Source organism: Manis pentadactyla, chromosome X (genome assembly GCF_030020395.1).
Source record: "Manis pentadactyla isolate mManPen7 chromosome X, mManPen7.hap1, whole genome shotgun sequence".
In the NCBI taxonomy this organism is placed as follows: Eukaryota; Metazoa; Chordata; class Mammalia; order Pholidota; family Manidae; genus Manis; species Manis pentadactyla.
In genome coordinates, this window is record NC_080038.1 from 50577581 (window position 1) to 50600402 (window position 22822).

Consider the following 22822-nt stretch of genomic DNA (forward strand, 5'->3'; position numbering starts at 1 on the left):
CACTATGTGAAATAAGACAGAAAGATGAATAACATGTGATCTCACTTATATGTGGCTTCTTAAGAAAACTCATAGATAATAGAGAACAGATTGGTGGTTGCTAGAGGTAGGAGGGCTAAAGGGTAGGGGAAATGAGTGAGCATGGTCGAAAGGTACAAACTTCCAGTTTTAAGTCCTGGGGGTATAATGTAAAGTATGGTGAATATGGTTAAAAATATCATATTGTATATTTGGAAGTTCCTAAGAAAGTAGACTTAAAAGTCCCCATCAGAAGAAAAAAAATTATTTATATCCTGCAACTTTACTGAACTCATTGATTAGTACTAACAGTTTTTTGGTGAAATCTATATATAATATCATGTCATCTGCAAATAGAGACAGTTTCATTTCTTTTCCAATTTGGATGCCTTTTATTTATTTTTCTTGCTGGATTGCTCTGGCAAGGACCTCCACATCAGAGTTCTATATTAAATAAAAGTGGTAAGAGTGGGCATCCTTATCTTGTTCCAGATCTTAAAGGAAACGTTTTCTGATTTTTACCACTGAGGATGATGTTAGCAGTGGGCTTGTCATAATGGCATCCATTTTGTTAAGCTATGTTCCCTCTGTATCCACTTTATAGAAAAGTTTTATCAAAGTGGATGAAAAACGTCAAATGCTTTTTCTGCATCTATTGAGATGATCATATAACTTTTATACTTAATTTAGTTAATGTGGTATATTACAATGATTGATTTGTGGATGTTGAACCACCCTTGCACCTGTGGAATAAATCCCACTTGATTGTGATGTATGATCCTTTTAATGTATTGTTGAATATGGTTTGCTAAAGTTTTCTTAAGGCTGATTTTATACTACAGTTTTGCAAAAGGTTATCATTGAGGGAATTAAGTATAGGGTACATGGGATATCTCTGAATTATTCCCTACACCTGAATGTTAATTTACAATTATTTCAAAATAAAGTATTTAATTAAAAATATATGTCTTATAAAGTTGGATAATGGGAATGGACAGGGCTTTTTCCATTATGCCAAAACTTGCTGAAAAAATTTGTATTACCCCTTAAGGTTATCTTCATCCTAATTAGTTTTCATGCAATTCAATTTATACATGGAAATATCTAATATGAATAACAAACTAAGATTTTAGTACACTGAAATTATATTATATTTTAATATACTGAAGCCATATTATAGATATTTTAATATTCTGAAAACAGCAAAATGCAAAGATGAACATATAATAAACATTATAAATAGTAAGTTATAAGATATATGTTACCAAATGACTAATTATATAATAAAAGGAAATGTAGAACAACTAATGGGAATGTGGGATGCTTTGGATGCATGAAAAGATCCAGTATTAAATAGGATAGTCAGAATAAACTTCATTGAGAAAGTGAAATTGAAGCAAAAACTCAATGAGTTTAGGAACTTATCTTGAAGAGTAGCATTCCAAGCAGGGGTAAAACTAGTAAAGAAGAAAAGGCCCTAAAAGGAATGTGCCTGGGATGTTTCAGGGAGAAAAGGAAGCCAGTATTGAAGAAGCAGAGTGAGCCAAAGAAAGAATAATAGAGAAGGGTCAGATGGTATGAGGAACATATCATGTAGAATCTCTTTGATCTGTAAGAATTTGGGGATTTACTCTAAGTGAAATGGAGAATCACCACATGGTTTTGCACAGAGAAGAGTGACATTATCTCACTTTCTAAACATATCACATAAGTTACTAAGTCACAATAATCCTGTGAAGGATCTATTATCTTTCCCTTCTCATGTGCAGTGAAACTGAGGTTTAGAGAGTTTAAATGACTTATTTAAGGACTCAGGGTAACTGACAAATACAGGCCTCCTACACTGCTCTTCTGAATTAATGAATACTTTACCATTCTGCAGATTTCCCTGATACTGTGCCCAAAGCAACAGTTCCTCTTTCAGAGAAAATCTATATATTGTACTAATCTGCTGGTTTTACCATAACAAAATACCACAGACTAGGTGGCTTAAACAACAAAAATTTATTTTCTCACAGTTCTGGAAGCTGGAAGTACAAGATCAGGATGCTGGAAGACTTGGTTTTTTCTGAGGTGTTTCCTCTTGGCTTGTAGATGACCACCTTCCTACTGTGTTCTCACAGGGTGTTTTTCTCATGCATGCATACTCGTGTTATCTCTTTCTGTTCTTGTAAGGACAGCAGTCTTATTGAATTAGAGTCCCACCAATATGACCTTATATAACCTTAATTACCTCCTTAAGGGCCCTATATTGAAATATAGTCACATTGGATGTTAGGACAAAAGAATTTTGGGGGACACAACTCAGTTCATGTACATACACATATTATATACAATATTTTGCATTTGATTTAATGGATCCCAAAGTCTATCTTGACATTTCAGACCTCAGCAGGGATGTAACTTTTAAGTAATATTCTTAGTGATCATAAGCACTTTTATTCATCTGTCTCTGAAGGTAAAGGGCCATATATAATATGCTGGTTGCTGTTATTTAGTTACTGTCAATGTTTTCAGTCACTATAACAAAGTTTTGTAATGCCCACTATGTATTATGGGTTTGTTTGATTGTTCAAAAGATTTGCTATCACTCCTTGGGAAAGTACTATATTTCCCATTTTCATTTATGGCAGGCTTAGTCGTGCAGTTTGCTTTAGACAACAATATATGAGTGAAGGGACAAGTTTCTCTTCTAGGCAGAAGGTTTGAGAGTCAGCAAGTGGTTTTTCATGCTCCCTTTTTCCTCTGCCTCCAAGACTTGCAATTACCCAGATGAAGTTGCTTTTTCAGTTTTAGTCCCAGAGTTAAGGCAATGACTGAGCAGAGTTATAGTTGACCAACATTGATCATATAGCATAAACAGGGAATAAACTTTGTAGCTAAAACCCACTGAGATTTGGGAGTCACTTGATACCAGAGAACAACCTAATTTATACTGATATATCCTACTGTCATCCTAAAATGAAATTCATAGATAATATAATTTACCTGCATGTAAAATTTTCCAGTCAATATCTACCATATCTCTATTATGAAAGTTTAGTACCATAAACATAATTTATAATAAAATAAAATTATATTTTTTGAAATTTTATGTTCACTTATTCAGACCTAGGGGTCATTATGATGCAATAGTCAGATGCTTATAATAAATAAGTTGTGTAAGAGACATTCAAAAGCTACTCTTAACCAGAAATACAATGAAATGAAAGAACATTGAAAAGATGATTATTATAAGCAACTGGCTCCAAAACAGATAGTTCTATGAATCCATCTATGATGCTTCAGCATTTTGTTCACCTGTGAAGGGCCTGGAGGTGTCACTTGTACTGTCAAGTGACCTTAGGACTGTGTCACTAATGGTGAAACTGTTGGCTCTAGTGCATGACCTCCATTCATCTAGAAACCATCTAGGAAGCCCAGCAATATCTTGGGTTTTGAGAAAGCTAGGGTATTATATCTTTTAGAAGGAAACAGCTGGCACTAAAACTGATCATTAACCTTATTCCCGTCTTTTTAGGTGTCAAATGAACTGGAATGCTTATACCCTGTTGTCTTTCTGTTGAACCTCCACACTACCTTTTCTTTCCAAATCCTTTTCAGCCATTGTTTGCAGGCAACAATTTCCACCTGTCTTGCAGAGTCCCTGTGCTCTTTTTCAACAGGAACTGAGAGCTCCAACTCTACCAGGAGGCAAGACCTTACCTAGAAGCCATGTGGGTTCCCTCTCTCATCTTCTACCCTTAACTTCCTGAAATAGTTCAAAGAAAATCAGTCCCCTTTGAATAAGAATACTCATGCCCTTGTTCAGATAGAGCAGCCTGATAGAGCAGCCTTCCAGACATAGCTGGGCCAAACTGAGGTCTGGGGTTTTGTCCTATTTGATGCCTCTATCACATCCCTCAGTTTTGTCAGACACTACACACATGTTTCAGCTTCCATATTTGCATTTTAAGTGCCTACTTCATAACCTTTTCCCTAAAAGAGGGATTATTTAACTGAACTGTAACTGTAACAGTGCTATTCCATTCACTTAAAACCCTACCTACCTGGCTTGCCCTTCCCTAAACTGACTGAACTTACCACAAATAAGAATCAACAAGCATTTTCAAAACTTAGAATATTTTAGAAGTATTGACCTTCCTATCATAGGGGCAATGCCAGGGTTGGCAACAATTCCTACTCCTCTGACTTGTGCCTAAAGTGTCTATTTATGTCAGGACTAACCTATCACAATTCAGAGTATATATATTAACCTTCCAAGTTTGAAATAACCCAACTGACTTGTTGACTGCGAATTTAATCAATAGGTCCTCAAAGAACTTAGGGAAATCAAAATTCAGCTCACACTAGATGATGTGCACATTGTTAATCTGGTTATTCCATTTAAAAATGCCTTACTCACCTATGGCTAGAGTTCCTATTAAATACTTTGTTGTACAATATGAAAAATGGGAAACCTGTGTAGGGAGCACTCTGCCCTCAGAGGTTCTCTAGCCTAGAAATTGCTTATTCAGCTTTAGTTGACAGTAACTGAGGTGTGAACAAAAACAATTTGATTCATATAGTTGGCTGTACTCAGCTGAGACCTTAATCACCAAAGTACCAGAGGAGAATGAGGGTACTCCTACATAATAGGCTGGCTATGTGTAATAAAGCAAAGGAGGCTAGTCTAGCATAGTCTCTTAATTTTTCCAACTGTGGTGAGACTTCAGCAGTTTTATAGAGGGAAACATTAAGCTGAAGACCTAAATTATGCATGGAAGGAAATTGGGCCCTGTTCCCAGGGGACCCCATGCCTAATGCCTGGTAAAGGCAAGGATGAGAAAAACAGTTGGGAAAACCAGTCTCCTGATGAATTGCATCCCAATGTACATCAGGGTCTTTTGACTGGATGAACATGGGACATGACACATTGCCCCTCAGTGCAGACTGCAGGGAAATGGTAGAGATTGTGGTTTACCTTCTGCTCTTCCTTGTTCTTTTAAGCTATCCTTATAAGACAAAGACATATTCACTCATCCAGAAACTGGTAAAGGTGAGCTATAGACACACAAATTTTGTTCTTAATAGCTACCTGAGGCCATTCTCACCTTCACTTGACCTTCTCCCACTCAAACTACCAGCTCTCACTGCTTCCAAATTCTTGGATTCCAAACTTTGTCTGTATCACTGACTTTGAAATTGCTTTAGTTCTTTGGAATTGAGTCCTTGAAATAGGTTTCCTTGGCTTTGGAACACAACTTGGCTAACCTCTGCGGAACTCAGAACTTTTATTGCCTTGAGTAAGAGCTTCTGTTCTAGTTATTGTCCTCACCTAAACCAATAAAACCCTAACCTCACAAAAATACCTTAAATAGTTCCAAATATATATGCTCACATGACAAGACATTTCATTCTTTTCTTTCCCCTATGTAATTAAAATATCTTTAAACTATATAGTGTCTTCCATTACATATTATACATTATTCAATTATACATATATACTACTGTACATGTTTTATACATAAATCCTGTAATTATGCTTACTTGAAAAATTAATGAATATCCAGGATTATTTTGACTATACATGATTTACATATTAGTAGCTGACTTCTGAAACCAATATCTACATAAAATGTGATTCCTCAGCATTACAGAGGTCAAATGGCATCACCATGCTTATATATTGGAGGGTCACCTTGGAAATTAATTGGAGGAGACAGTGATACAGATCTTTCCCAGAATTGCCAAACTCATTAATCAAAGAGCAATGGAAAGTAAATAGCCAAGGATACCAATGATATAAAGGATGTGAAAGGTATTTCCAGACATCCATCATCCTTTTTCAGTGAAAGACACCCAAGCCTTGGTAAACCATATATCACTATCAAAAAGGTTACAGAAGTTCCAGGCTTTGGATTCTGTAAGGAATCTGTGGCCCAGGGATCTATTCACTGGAGCATCCATGGAACAATGGGGACAGAAGGTGTGGAACTTAAATGACTCTGAAAGTCCAGGTATGACTAGAGAATAGTGATGAATGTCTAGCTCCTGGATTTTCTAGCAACACTCCAGTTTTCCCTATGCCATACCTTCACCTTCCACAATCCCTGTTTCCCACAATTCTAAAAGTTTTCTAATGTTCTTTATGGAGTAAATGAGCTTCCATAAATTTTCTATGCCTTCCTGAAAAATTTAAATTTTACTTTTCATTGCTGTGCTAAGTGAGTTATGATTCCTCTGTCCTCACTGTCCCTACATATATCGTGGTTTGAGATTACAAGTGCATCCTTGTTTCCTTTTCACACTTATGAGCCATATTTCCCCTTCTTTCTGGGTACAATTCACAAGAGAAGGAGACAGCCACCTTTGTCATCTTAAATGAAAAATTCACGAAATTTTCCTTTGGGGAGTTGCACAAGCCCTTCCTAAGGCTCTGGAAAAGGCCTTGGAAACATGTTCTTATGCTCTTACAGTTTTGTAAAATTTCAAAGGTAAGTTATTTTTACAGCAATTGATTAAGACTAATGTCTCTTTCCACTACAACTTTCCCTCATCAAACTACCCCTTCTGTCAGGGGTTACTGGTGTGACTGCAAACATATTTGAGATCTTCTATGGGCAAAGAGAACTTCAAATACATTCAGTTTAGGTTTAGGAAGATATGTTCATGTGGACTGCAGTTGTTTCCAGGTGGTTAATTCATTGTCAACTGTACTGATGTAGAAATAGCTTCCAGGTATATTCCTACATCCAATATTGCCAACTTACCTGATATACTAACATACAATATCACTCTTGTCTGAAATATTCTGTCTCTTGTTACACGCTTTTCAACCTTATAATGGTAGAGATTATTTGGTTTTCCTTAGAATGGAGATAAGGATATTGATTGCAGAATGTACTACTTCATGACATGAATATGGAAAATTAGATTCCTTACAGCCCTGGTGGTTGACAATTGGTGTGGAGATACGAGTGGTCTCTGATCTGAGTGAAGTCTGACATATGGAATAGGAATATGAGGGTTGAGGCCTTCCTGATGGGATGGGGACACAAGGGAATTCTCCCTTTCTATATTAGGGTTGACATACTCTCAGAAGAGAATAATCTGTGTTTGATATGCTGATTAATACGGTTCAATTCCTCTTTTAAGATGCTTTCTGCCTGAGGGACATCATGGCCCTATCTCCAGGTGATGTTTTTTTCTTTCATTGAATACATAGTAGCAGCCTTTTATATTAGAAGTTCTGACATTATGTACTGATCTAGAATTGTCTCCCTTAAACAATATCTAGGACAGATCTCCTCTTCACTACCAGTGAAGCCCAGAAAACTGAGCAAATAGATACAGTATCTTACACTATGGGGGTTGTGGTAGGCAGCCTCTAAGGTTATCCCCAATGATATTGCCTCTTGACATTCATGCCCCGTGTAATGCTTTCCCTTTGTATATGCATTGGACATAGTGACTTTCTTATAATGAATAAAATATGGCAGAAGAAATGTAATGAAACTCCCAAGATTAGATTACAAAAAGACAATGGCTTCTGCCTTGTCCATTCACTCTTGCTCTCTAACTTTCTCATTCTAATGGAAGTCATCTGCTATGATATGAATTGCCTTATGGTGAGTTTCATGTTACTAGGAAAGAAAGGCAGTCTCTAACCAACAATCAACAAGGAGATGAGGCCCTAAGTACAAAAGCTTGCAACAAAGTGAAGCTTTCTAAAAACCACTTGAGATCTAAGAAGCAGATTATCACCAGTTAAGCCTTGAGATAAGAATTAAGATCCAGCCAGAACATTATTTGTGGTCTTGTATAAAATTTTGAGACAGAAGCACAAGTTAGGCCATGCTTGGATTCCTGACTCACAGAAACTGTAATACATGTTAATGGATTTAGCCTGCTTAGTTTTGGGATAATATATTATGCCACCATAGATAACTAATACAGGGTACATTTCTTCATACAGGTAATTAGTTGTCCCCTTTCAACTACACTCATCTTTAATTTGTCCTTTGCCTTACCCACTGCCTCCCACCTCATCACACCAATAACAGAGCAGTACATGAAGGGAGAAAGAATGCTGTTTAGGTCATCCATAGTCAACCAGAAAAGGGAAAAGTCCCAGAACCCCTCAGCATGTCATTATTATCTTCAATAATCCTTCCCTTTAGAATGAACAAGATGAAATAAATAACACCAATAACAGAGCAGTACATGAAGGGAGAAAGAATGGTGTTTAGGTCATCCATAGCCAACCAGAAAAGGGAAAAGTCCCAGAACCCCTCAGCATGTCATTATTATCTTCAATAATCCTTCCCTTTAGAATGAACAAGATGAAATAAATAACACCAATAACAGAGCAGTACATGAAGGGAGAAAGAATGGTGTTTAGTTCATCCATAGCCAACCAGAAAAGGGAAAAGTCCCAGAACCCCTCAGCATGTCATTATTATCTTAAATAATCTTTCCCTTTAGAATGAAGAAGATGAAATAAATAACCATAGAGGTTCTATATCAGCTTTGGTAAGTTACTTTTATAAGCACAAGTTGTTGCCTCAGTTGAGCATCCTTTCCAATTACTTATGCTGTTAGGTATCACTAATGCTAAATCCAATCTGTCCTTTCAGATGTTTTTATCATACACACACACATGCACACACACACACACCAACTTACCCACACGCCACCCCTGCAGGATTCTCGCCTTACAATCTATACACTCACAATCTTCCACAATGGTCCCTGTGCAAGAAAGCTGGAGCACTGTAAACAGATTCCACAACAGCAACAGAGGATAACAACAACTTAGAGATAATAACAAAAATTAAGGTACAACAAGATTTTCATAGATGTAACAAAAATTATAATAATCCTCAAGCCAGAGGAAGTGCCAAATCCACAAAGACCTTAGGGGTGATAAGACACATGGTATTTTTTTTTTTTTGAGAGGGCATCTCTCATATTTATTGATCAAATGGTTGTTAACAACAATAAAATTCTGTATACCAAAAGCTCACGTAGAAGCCCCCATTGCAGGCTCCATAGTACTTGCAGCCGTACTGCTTAAACTAGGCGGATACGGCATAATACGCATCACTGTCATACTCGAACCAGTAACAACATCCATAGCGTACCCCTTCCTAATACTATCCCTATGAGGGATAGTCATAACAAGCTCCATCTGCTTACGCCAAAGCGACTTAAAATCATTAATCGCTTACTCCTCTGTAGGCCACATAGCACTAGTAATCGTTGCAATCCTAATCCAAACCCCATGAAGCTACATAGGAGCCACTGCCCTCATGATCGCCCACAGTCTAACATCATCCATACTATTCTGCCTAGCAAATACCAACTATGAACGAATTCACAGCCGAACTATAATACTAGCACGAGGACTACAAACCCTCCTACCCTTAATAGCTGCTTGATGGCTCTTAGCAAGCCTGACTAACCTAGCCCTACCACCCAGCATCAACCTAATCGGAGAGCTGTTCGTAGTAGTATCAACATTCTCATGAGCCAACACTACCATTATTCTAACTGGGACAAATATCATCATCACAGCCATCTACTCATTATATATACTAATATCCACCCAACGAAGCAAATACACCCACCATATCAACAATATCAGCCCTTCCTTTACCCGAGAAAATACCCTAATAGCCCTCCACATACTACCCCTCCTGCTACTATCAATCAACCCCAAAATCATCCTAGGATCTCTCTACTGTAAGTATAGTTTAACAAAACACCAGATTGTGAATCTGATAATAGAAGACCCAAACTTCTTACTTACCAAAAAAGTATGCAAGAACTGCTAACTCCTGCCCCCATACATAAAAATATGGCTTTTTTAAACTTTTAGAGGATGACAGACATCCATTGGTCTTAGGAACCAAAAAATTTGGTGCAACTCCAAGTAAAAGTAATTAACATTCTAACATGCTCCTCCCTCATAATACTAACAGTACTAATTATACCAATCATAATTACCCCCACAAATATCTACACGAACAAAAACTACCCCCTCCACGTAAAAAACATAGTTGCATTAGCCTTTATAATCAGCATAGTCCCCACAATAATATTTATTTACTCAAACAAAGAAGCTACCATCTTCAACTGACACTGAATAACAATCCAAACAATAAAACTAACAATAAGCTTCAAAATAGACTACTTCTCCATAACATTCATACCAGTAGCCCTATTTGTAACATGATCCATCATAGAATTTTCCCTCTGATATATAAAATCAGACCCCTACATCAACCGATTCTTCAAATACCTACTAATCTTTCTAATCACAATAATAATCCTAGTATCATCCAACAACATGTTCCAACTTTTCATCGGATGAGAAGGCGTAGGCATTATATCTTTTCTCCTAATTGGCTGATGATACGGACGGACAGACGCAAACACAGCAGCCATACAAGCTGTCCTATACAACCGCATCGGAGACATCGGACTCATCATATCAATAACATGATTCCTCACAAACCTAAACTCATGAGACCTCCAACAAATCTTCATACTAAACCCCGAAAATACAAACATCCCTCTAATGGGCCTACTACTAGCAGCCACCGGAAAATCTGCACAATTTGGACTACACCCCTGACTCCCGCCATAGAAGGGCCAACCCCAGTCTCAGCCCTACTCCACTCCAGCACAATAGTAGTTGCCGGAGTGTTCCTACTAATCCGATTTCACCCCTTGATAGAAAACAATAAAACAATTCAAACAGCAACCCTATGCTTAGGAGCTATTACAACCCTATTCACAGCTATCTGCGCTCTCTCTCAAAACGATATCAAAAAGATCGTAGCCTTCTCAACCTCAAGCCAACTTGGCCTTATAATAGTTACTATCGGCATCAACCAACCCCACCTAGCCTTCATGCACATCTGCACTCACGCCTTCTTCAAAGCTATACTCTTCATATGCTCCGGATCCATCATCCACAGTCTAAACAATGAACAAGACATCCGTAAAATAGGAGGACTATTCCACATTCTACCCATCACCACCTCCGCCCTCATCATCGGCAGTCTCGCCTTAACAGGAACTCCTTTCCTAACAGGCTTCTACTCCAAAGACCTAATTATCGAAACCGCTAATATATCCTACACAAACGCCTGAGCCTTAATTACTACATTACTAGCCACCTCCCTAACAGCTGCCTACAGTACACGAATCATCTTTTTCACACTACTAGGACAACCTCGATTCAACACCCTCACCAACATCAACGAAAATAACCCCCTACTAATTAACCCAATCAAACGCCTAATACTAGGAAGTATCTTCGCTGGTTTCCTATTATTCAACAACATCCCCCCAACATCCACACCCCAAACAACCATACCACACTACCTAAAATACACCGCCCTAACCATCACAATCCTAGGCTTCACATTAGCCCTAGAACTATGCAATTTATCCACAAACCTACGCCATAAAAATCCCTCAAATGCTTTCAAATTCTCAAACCTACTAGGCTACTTTCCTACCATTATACATCGTTCCTGACCACTATGAACACTAACAGCCAGCCAAAAACTAGCATCACTTATCCTAGACCTAACCTGACTAGAAAACATTTTACCAAAGTCAACCACACACTTCCACATAAAAGCCTCTCTAATAACATCCAACCAAAAAGGCCTAATCAAACTCTACTTCTTGTCATTTGCAACAACAATTGCCCTAATCCTCATACTACTCTATTACCCCGAGTAATCTCTATAACAATAACAACACAAATAAACAAGGACCACCCAGTCACAACCACAAACCAAACACCATAACTATAAAGAGCAGCAATACCCGCAACTTCTTCACTAAAAAACTCAGACCCCCCAACATCATACGCCGCTCAATCACCCTGATTACTAAAATCAAAAACAACACTTAACCCCTCACCCTTCAACATATATAAAACTAGAACCAACTCCATTACCACACCAAAAACAAAAGCACCAAACACAACCACATTAGATGCCCAAACCTCAGGATACTCTTCAATAGCCATAGCCGCTGTATAACCAAAAACAACCAACATCCCCCCAAGATAAATCAAGAATACCATCAAACCTAAAAAAGACCCACCAAAATTAACTACAATCCCACAACCAACCCCACCAGCTACAACCAAACTAAACCCTCTGTAAATCGGAGAAGGTTTTGAAGAAAACCCTAAAAAACTGATCACAAATATAACACTTAAAATAAACACAATATATGTCATTATTCCCACATGGACTCAAACCATGACCTATGACATGAAAAATCATCGTTGTAATTAAACTACAGAAACCTAATGACAAACATTCGAAAAACACACCCCCTACTCAAAATCGTAAATGACTCCTTTATTGATCTACCTACTCCCTCTAACATCTCAGCATGATGAAACTTCGGATCCCTACTAGGGGCTTGCCTAATCCTACAAATCCTCACAGGCCTATTCTTAGCCATACACTACACAGCAGACACATCCACCGCATTCTCATCAGTTACCCACATCTGTCGAGATGTTAACTATGGATGAATCATCCGATACATACACGCTAACGGAGCCTCCATATTCTTCATCTGCCTAATCATGCATATTGGACGAGGCATCTATTACGGATCCTATGCCTACAAAGAAACATGAAACATCGGCATCCTACTCCTGTTTGCAGTAATAGCAACCGCCTTCATAGGCTACGTCTTACCATGAGGACAAATATCCTTCTGAGGTGCCACAGTAATTACAAACCTTTTATCCGCAATCCCTTACATCGGATCTAGCCTAGTAGAGTGAATCTGAGGAGGATTCTCAATAGACAAAGCTACTCTTACTCGATTCTTCACCTTCCACTTTATCCTCCCCTTCGTAATCCTCGGCCTAGCACTAGTACACCTCCTATTCCTACACGAAACCGGATCAAACAACCCAATAGGAATTGTATCCAACTCAGACAAGATCCCATTCCACCCATACTACACAACCAAAGACATCCTAGGCCTATTCATTATAATCATAACACTAATAGGACTAGCCCTATTTTTCCCTGACCTACTAGGAGACCCAGATAACTACACACCAGCAAACCCCCTAAACACACCACCCCATATCAAACCAGAGTGATACTTCCTATTTGCATACGCAATCCTACGCTCAATCCCCAATAAACTAGGAGGAGTGCTAGCCCTAGTCCTATCTATCCTAGTACTAGCATTCATCCCAGTACTACACACATCAAAACAACGAACCATAATATTTCGACCCCTAAGCCAAACTATCTTCTGACTCCTTGTAGCCGACCTCCTAGTACTAACTTGAATCGGAGGACAGCCCGTAGAACACCCTTTCATCCTAATTGGGCAAGTAGCCTCCATCCTTTATTTCACACTAATCCTAGTAGCAATACCAATCGCAGGTATCATCGAAAACAATCTCATAAAATGAAGAGTCTTTGTCGTATATATATATAAATACACTGGTCTTGTAAAGCAGCAAAGGAGCTAACCCTCCCCAAGACTCAGGAAGAAGACAAAAAGCCCTACCGTCAGCACCCAAAGCTGAAATTCTCCATAAACTACTTCCTGCAATATAATTAAAGTCCAACAAGAATTATATAGTATATGCTATGTATAATCGTGCATTAATGGTTTAACCCATGCATATAAGCAAGTACATTATATTATTATAGTACATAGGGCATTCTATGTATAATCGTGCATTAATGGTTTAGTCCATGCATATAAGCAGGTACATTATATTATTATAGTACATAGGACCTATTATGTATAATCGTGCATTAGTGGTCTAGTACATGCATATAAGCAAGCACATATTATCCTTAAAGTACATAGTACATACTATTATTGATCGGACATAGCACATCAAGTCAAATCATTTCCAGTCAACATGCGTATCCCTACCACTGAAGGCCGCCTAATCACCATGCCGCGGGAAATCAACACTCTCACAATCGTGTCCCTCTTCTCGCTCCGGGCCCATATAAACTATGGGGTAGTTAAAGTGAATCTATACCTGGCATCTGGTTCTTACTTCATGCTCATCTTATATCTAACCGCTCATCCGTTCCCCTTAAATAAGACATCTTGATGGATTCATTACTAATCAGCCCATGCCTAACATAACTGTGGTGTCATGCCCTTGGTATTTTTTAATTTTCGGGGTGCGAGGTTCAACTGGGTCACCGACCTTCGAGCAGGTGGATAACTTGTAGATAGACATTCATTGAATATTATTGGTCGTACATACTAATCTTTAGGTGTTATTCAGTCAATGGTTACAGGACATATAGAATTTTACAACAGAATTTTGAGTCGAGCCTACAGAAATCAAAGACCGAGACTGCAGACATCAACAAACACTAAAATAATTAATTTAAATTTATAGTTCTAAGTTTGATATATCAAACCCCCCTTACCCCCCCAAAGCCCCTATGTACTAAACATCTTGTCAAACCCCAAAAGCAAGGATTCATACACAAAGGCACTAAAAAAAGCACAAAGTATTACATAAGCATGTAGACTTACACACTACCAACGCAGCTTTCTGCCTACCCGTAGGCACAATCATTAATCAACCCCAAGCCTAATTCTCAACAGTATCCAATCTTCTGAAGCATAACGAACAAGTTCTTACATGGTGAACAAATTCTTACATAGTGAATAAGTTCTTACTTGGTGAACAGTGCAAGGACAGTCATCACGGAAACTTTTGGTTTTGATAACGCATTATGAACTATAAACAATCAGGTCAAATATGAATATTTGCTTGATTTTTATACTTGATTTATATGTGAATCCCTCATTTCTCCCTTATTATTATTATTATTATTTTTAATAAAATGCTGAAGTGGTAGGTAGATGCAAGATAAAGGTAGAAAACATAGTTTAGTGCTGTAAGAGGGCAAATGTAGATGATCAGGTGTGTGCCTATAGACTAAGTATTAATCCAAGCTAGACAAGGGCAACAAAACATCCACGGATGCAGAAGATTTCTCTCAAAACAGGGGGGGTGAGGTTCTAAGCCTCACCTCTGTTGATCCCCAATTTCTCACCTGATGACCCCCCTGCGACTGTGCCTGTATTAGGTTGTTCCTCCCTTGAGGAATCTTACCCATCTCTGGCTAACCAGTTATCTTCCGGGGCCATACAGGGAAATGTAAAGTTGGTAAGTGAAAGAGAAGCAATATTGTTTGAAAAGGTTAGCTTTTTACTTCTTTGCAGATTTATGCCCTGTGGCTTCTATCCCCAGCATTTGTCTTGAGGTATCTTTACCACTTGGAAGAATTATGATACTCGGTAATTTCAATATGAGGCACGAATTCTACTTAAGGGTTGTAATTAGGAAGAAAAAAAGCTATAGAAGTAGCAGATGGCAGAAAACATGGGAAGATTGATTATTTCTTTGACATATCTTCTTGTAGAGTAACATAAGCATGTATAGGTTTTAAACTACTAATTAAATTGCATACACACTTTAACATAATAGGAATACAGCTACATAACAAAAGCAGACCTACAATTACCAGCCATCTCCAGTGAAACCAAAAAAACCATTTAGGCACCCTAGGCATTTGTGAAAACTTATCAATGATATGATGGATATTGTCTAACTGAATTTGAATAGTTTGAGAAAAATCAGACAAATTAAAACAACACATTCCTGGGAACTGTTCACATCCCATATGTTCTTTTAACAGTAGCTAGTCTATAGTCGCAAGATTTTGGAGTGCTGCAACTTGCACTTCTCCTAATTCTTGGTTGAGTTCCGACAGTATAGATCCAGTCAAATTTGTTGTTTCACTGTATGCACAGGCCAGCTTAGATATCTCCTTCTTCATTCCAATGGCAAGTCCAGGAACCGGTGGGATGAATGCAGCTACAACTGCAACAGCGCCAGGATCTTTGTTGAAGTTTTTTGATGATCATCTTCTGGAATGACTCTTCCAGAAAATGTTGATGTTGGAAGTTCTTCTTCATATCGTATCTTAATTCATTTTCTGGGTAGCCAAATTAGGCTTTGATCCTCTGTATAAACACAAACAAACCCTTTGCCCACACTTTGATATGCCCTTTATACCATTGTGAAGAACTTATTGGAGATCACCACACAGGAACTGCTTTTTTTTTTTAAGAGAAAGGAATATTATCAGAAAAATGTATTTCCATGAGACACATGTTTTAATGACACCAACATAGGCAAGTCCTGTCCATCAGGTAGGATACATGCAAGAGAGTGGTCCTGTGATAGGACTGTAGCAGGAAGAGGGTCCCTTCCAGGTCTAGTATAACATACTTTTACTCCTTTCCCCATGGGGGTTACTGAATGGTCTATATGTAGTGCTACTAAAAGTGGATGCACTGGCCATAATGATAAAACAAAACTCTGGGGTAAGATGCTCCTACCTTCTGGCCGTTCAGGATATACTACTGTGACCTTTGGCAGCCACTCTGCTGTTATTCCAGGAATACACAGGAGGGAAGTTTCCAGGTCTTGTCCCCAAGGTGCCAGGAGAGCCAGCCATTATTGGTTCATGTGTCAAAAGGTCCAAGGCCACATCCACTCAGTGGAGTCTCCAAGTTTCAGTGCAGTTGGTGCTGGCAGCAATATGTTATTCTGTTGGCCAAACCTTGGCTTCAGTGATTCTTCCTTGGTCTGTACTTGGCAGTTGAATAGGGGAGGCAGCCATATGTGTTAACATGTCTACGGGGCTCAGGGCTCCCTTTCAGGGTCTCATTCAAATGCCATAGCACGGTCCATAATGACCATCCCTTCAGACTATTGGTATCTGACTTTAGTCCATATTTTAACATGCCGTTGTGCCTCTCTATCATGCCTGCTGCAGTAGGATTGCATGGCACATGAAAATTCCATTTGCTTCCCAGTGCCACACCCATTCTTGCAGTGTATGTCCAGTAAAATGGGTGCCCAGATCAATCTCAATTACCTGTGGTCAGTCATAGGTGGCAAAGAGATGCTCCAGGCCTCTTTTGGTCATCTGCTGGTCTGCACAATGGGTAGGAAAAGCAACCAGAAGTTGAATAGCTGTGTCCACACAAGTCATGGCATACTGATATCCTTCTGACACAGGTAGAAACCCAATATAGTCTATCTACCACCTGACGAGGGGGATTAGCCCCTTAGCTATTGTACCATGTTGCTGTGGAACTCAGTGTAAGTCCCTTTTAGATCATACAACACACTCCTCCTACTAATTTCTTCAAAGGTCAAAGGCAAGCCCCACCGATGGGCTACAGCCCACATTGTCTTTTGCCCTGCGTGCAACAAATGCTGATGTAAACATTGGGCTATGTCAGAGTCAGGCTCTCCTTCTAACCAATGTATCTCGGCCAATTTATCTGCTTCATCATTTCCTGGGGATGCCAGTGGCAATGACATGTCACATTATATACTGTAATTATTTTGGTCTGTCCACAGGCCCATAAGTCTTGTCACAATTCTTGCCCCCAACAGGGTTGGTAACCAACCAGCCAGTTGGCATGGTACCAGGTTGGTACGCACAGGGTCAAGCCCCAATAGACAGCCCAGCTGTCAGTGCAGACAACTATAGGGGAGGGCTCCTGGCTGATCACAAGCCACATGGCCCACAACTCTGCCCATTGGCTGCTCTTCCCCTCACCATCTTCCATCCATATTGTCTCAGTCTTAGGATGGAAAACTATGGCCCTCCATTTTGGGGGCTGCCCATGGTGGAGCCATCTGTGTACCATGCATCTTCAGGTACAGGGGCTCTTCCCTCTTGATAGGGACTCTCTGCTACTAATGGTTCAAAAGCAAGTTCTTGCTTTTCACTAGTATATGTCACTGGCCCCAATAAGTGTTGGAGTTCTTTACTCAAGTGGCTACTAAAGAGGGCACTACACTGCTGTAGGTAAGCACCCCACTTGGCTAGTGTGGATGTTTGTGCCACACCACTCCTTGGCTTTTGGGTCCTGTCTCGTATCCACCCTAAGATGGGATAGGTGGTTATTACCTTTATCCGGGCCATTCCAGTGATGGGTTCTGTAGCCAGCAAAGCATGACACATGGCAGCCAGTTGTTTTTATATCAGTGTATTGTACCTCTGACCCTTTCCAGAGTTGTGACCAGAATCCAATAGGTTGGCAAGTTCATTCAAGCCACTGCCAGAGACCCCAGCTGTAACTGTCTTCAGTCACATGAACATCCAGCTCACAGGGCCTTGATGGGTCTATCACATTCAAGGCCTGCATGGCCTTGACTACCCATTTTGCTGTAGTAAAGGCAGATGCACATGTCTCATCCCAGTCCTGCCTGATGCCCTTTCATACCAATGGGTATAAGGGCTTCAGAATTTGTGCCAAGTGTGGTATAAACACTCTCCAGTAGCCCAGAAGATCCAAAAACTCCTGTAACAATGCTACAGTCAAAGGACTAGGAAAGGCCTGGCCTTTATCTATAACTGCTTCTGGTATAACTTTGGTCTTACCCAACCAGACAATCCCCAAGAATGTCACAGACAAACCAGGTCCCTGAACGTTGGTACTGTTCACAGACCATCCTGTCTCCTGTAGATGTTGCAACAGTCTAGGTGCTGCACCTTCTAGATCTGAAAGAGAATCAGATGTGAGCATAACATCATCAGTATAATGGTACAGCCACACCGTTGGCAGTTTCTCCCATGTAGCCAAGTCCTGGGCTACAAGTCCATGACAGATGGTGGGGTTGTGGAGGTATCCCTGTAGAAGGACGGTGAAAGTCCATTGCTGTCCTTCCCATGTGAAGGCAAAATGTTACTGACTTTGCTGTTCAATGTCAATGGAAAAGAAGGCATTAGCAAGATCTACCACATAACGATATGTTCCTAGTTCGTGGCTGAGGGTGTCCATCAAGCCTGCAATAGAGGGGACAGCAGCATGCATAGGTGGTATGACTTTATTCAGTTCTCTGTAATCCACAGTCATATGCCAGGAGCCATCTAGCTTTTTACTGCCCACCCTGGGGAATTGAAAGGTCAATGGGTGGGCTTTATAATACCCACCTTTTCCAGTTCTTGGACAGTTTCTCCAATGTCTTTATGCCCTCCAGGCAGTTTTTATTGTCTGGTATTAGTCACTCACTGAGGCACAGGCAAAGCTATGGGTGGGTGCCTAGCATGTCCCCTCAGAACTGCCTTCACCACACGTACTCTCAGTCTGAACTCACCTGCAGTGCTCTGCAGCCATAGACCCTGCAGGATATCAATCCCCAAAATATACTCAGGGATAGGAGATATATACACAGTATACACTTTTGGGGGTAGATGCACTATTCCCAAAGGGATTTGGGTCTCTTTCACTGTGATAGCCTTCCCCCCATATCCATCTGTGAGAGTGGGGGTCCTGGAGAACTGTTCAGGGTTACCATGAATCAGTGAACATTCAGTCCCAGTGTCCACCAGAGCCAGAACACATTGTATGTTCACTGGGAACCAAGGGATAGCTATTTCAACATGTGCCTCTGGTCTCCCCTGGTCCCTCAGGGCAGATACTTTGACCTTCCCCTCAGTCAAACTGTGTTCCCCAATCACCTTCCTGTGTGGGCTCAAGTGAGGTTGGCTTGGTCTCCAGCAGGAAGTCTTGCAAACACACAGGCCAGAGTCGTGGCTCTGTCTCTGACCTCTGCCTCTTTGGTCTTAATGGCTGGAACTGCTGCTCTGGTTTCTGCTGTTGCCATAGCTCTAGTAAGATCCTATTTGACTTCCCATCTAATTTCCTTCTGTCTGCTCCTGCCCATATTATATCAACCCACATCTGTGTCCTCGTAACTTTCATGGGGCCCTTTACATTCTTCTTGTAAGTAGCAGACCTTATTGCTTCAGCCTCCCCTAAGTCTGCTACTGTATGTGTAACCTTGCTTATGGGATGCCCTAAGTGAGGGGCAGGAATGGCCACTGGAGACCGAAAGAGAGATGTGGGAGCCATTTGGAGCACAATATTTCTCACCCCTGTACTGAAAGGTTCCTCATCTGGGCCATGATTCTCTGGGTTATAGATGACATTTCTTATGCCTAGCTCCTGTAACACATGTTGGAGCTCAGCATATGTCTGCCATCTAGCAGGGGAGGATGGTAGATCACCCTGATTGGGCCACACAGCACTGAGTGCAGCCATAAGCTAATCGAGGAGGGAGTGATTTCCTGGGGTCTGATGTGCATTTTCTAATCGCTGCCTCAAGGCAGGCTGAACCATCAGGAAAGCCAGCTTTTCCATTTCTGATCCCGACAGAACAATTCTATCCACCCCTAAATCCCACAGACGCAGGAGCCAAGCTGATATTGACTCTGAGGGCTTCTGCCTAAACTGGGAGCCGAAATCCACCAGCTCAGCCTGAGTATAGGGACGGAGCATAGAGTGCTCTACGACCTGGGGGGAGGGCTTCTCCTCTCCTTGGGGAGCTCTCAGCTCCTGGGTCTTTATTTTCTTTATAACTACTAGGCATGCTTTCAGTACAGGAGGGCTCAGTGTCTCCAGTACCACCCCTTCATCCTTCCCCAGCTCCTCCATTTCCAGGGTTGATGGCACCTTTCTCTTCCCTCCCCTGAGTGTCTCCCCTGCTACAACCTTTACCTTTTCTATCATGCCTCACAGCAATGCTAGCTCAGTCTTCAGCAGCTCTCTTACCTTCCCCTCAATGCTTCACAGCTGGTGTTCTCATGCCACCTCCGTCTGTGCTTCCCTCAGGAGTTCATATTTTTCCTTGATAACCTTTTCCTCTTTCAGAGCACCTGGCAGCACTCCCATCTCTTTCTGTAAGGAATCTTTTACCTCTTCAATGGCACCTTGCTGCTGGTGTTCTCATGCTGCCTCCTCTCATATCAATGCTATTCTTTCTTCAGGGAATCCACAGAAGTTTGCAGCTTGCATTCTCATGCCGCCATTTCTTGGGTCTTTTTCAGGAGTGTGTCCTTCTCTTCTGTAGACATTTTTAATGCTGTGAGAAGGAGCCAACCCACAGTCCCCACTGACTCACAGGCACTCTGTCTCTCAAAAGACCTACTTACTATACCAAGGGCCACCCCTACGGCCTCAGGTTATCACCTTCGCTTGCCTCCAGTCCTGGGGTGCGGCCCTGTCCTCTAGCAGGCAAGCCACCTCAGACCACATACCCATTGGGGGATGATCCACTCTTTCCCCATTCACAGGGGCAGCCCACTGAAGCACCCCTCCCATAAGGGCAGCCTGTCTTTTTCCTTGGTCAACAATGAACCCTGCCGACTGTTGTCAATTGTCTTGCCAATGGGTTTCATCCCCAGGCAAGTTCATTATGGATTCAGTGTGACCAAAAAATGACAGTAGAATATTCTTGGGGTGAAAGGGTTTATTACCCATCTTGTTCTCCTAGAGGTAGGACGATCACTAGCATCTCTGACTCTGCCCAGATCACTGGGCCAAGCTCTCTATATAGTGCAATCATAGCTTATTGCCTATGGGTGTGGAAGCAGTAGCCTAGCAACAGGCCAGTTACATCATCAAGTGGTTTAAGTTCAGTGAGGATCTTGGCCATAGGAACCTAAACTTCTCCACTGTGGGTGATCCTTTTGATGTATTTTTAATTTGGTTTGCTAATATTTTGTTGAGAAGTTTTGTATCTATGATCATCAATTATATTGGTCTGTAATTTTCTTTTTTAGTAGTGTACTTGTTTGGTTTTGGTATTATGGTGATGCTAGCCTCATAGAATGAGTTTGGGAGTGTTCCCTCCTTTTCTGTGTTTGGGAATACTTAAAGACAGGTATTAGCTCTTTAAATGTTTGGTAGAATTCACCTGTGAAGCCATCTTATCATGGACTTTTGTTTGTTGAGAGTTTTTTGATTACCAATTCAATTTTGTTACTGTTAATTGGTCTGTTCTGATTTTATGTTTCTTCCTGGTCAGTACTGGAAGATTGAGCATTTCTGGGAATTTTTGCATTTCCTTTAGGTTTTCCAATTTATTGGCATATAATTTTTCATAGAATTATCTAATAATTCTTTTACTTTCTGTGGTGTCAGTTGTAACTTCTCTTTTTTTCTGTTGAATTTGTTTACTGGTGTCTTTTATCTTAATAAGTCTGGCAATGGACTTATTTATTTAAATAAAAGTATCTTAAATTAGAAAAATAAAAACTGCTCTCTGGAGCCTTAAAAATAATAAATAGAAAATCTGAAAGCACATAGTAAGGGGACTGAATTAGTAATAAAAAACTCCAAACAAAGAAAAGCCCAGGAAAATATGGCTTTACTGGTGATTCTGTAAAAATTTTAAAGAAGTATTACCAATCCCTTACAATTCCAAAATAATTGAAGAGATATTTGTCTTGCCAACGGGTTTCAGCCCTGGGCAATTTCACTATGGATTCAGTGAGACCAAAGAATGACAATGGAACATTCATGGGGTGAAAGGGTTTACTACCCAGCTTGTTCTCTCGGCAGTAGTTCGAGCACTAGAATTGCATCTGCATCCAACAGCTTGCACGACTGTAATACTCTTCATCTCTGCCTCCACCCAGAGTAGTGGGCATAGCTCTTTTTTTTTTTTTTTGTGAGGGCATCTCTCATATTTATTGATCAAATGGTTGTTAACAACAATAAAATTCTGTATAGGGGGGTCAATACTCAATGCACAATCATTAATCCACCCCAAGCCTAATTTTCGTCAGTCTCCAATGTTCTGATACATAACGAACAAGTTCTTACATGGAGAACAAATTCTTACATAGTGAATAAGTTACATGGTGAACATTACAAGGGCAGTCATCACAGAAGCTTTCGG

At 40.3% G+C, this 22822-nt stretch overlaps 1 protein-coding gene and 1 pseudogene across 1 annotated transcript; both read left to right on the plus strand.

The window, feature by feature from the left end:
• Window positions 1-9978: 9978 nt before the first annotated feature.
• Window positions 9979-12619, plus strand: LOC130681924 (NADH-ubiquinone oxidoreductase chain 5-like). The gene has a single exon (XM_057495777.1). The coding sequence runs from the start codon at window positions 10234-10236 to the stop codon at window positions 11158-11160; it is 927 nt and encodes a 308-aa protein (XP_057351760.1). The 5' UTR covers window positions 9979-10233; the 3' UTR covers window positions 11161-12619.
• On the plus strand, window positions 12341-13480 carry LOC130681923 (cytochrome b-like; annotated as a pseudogene).
• The last annotated feature ends 9342 nt before the right edge of the window (window positions 13481-22822 follow it).

Coding starts and splice junctions, on each gene's coding strand:
- LOC130681924 (XM_057495777.1), top strand. CDS start 10,234: ATGATCCATCATAGAATTTTCCCTCTGATATATAAAATCAGACCCCTA.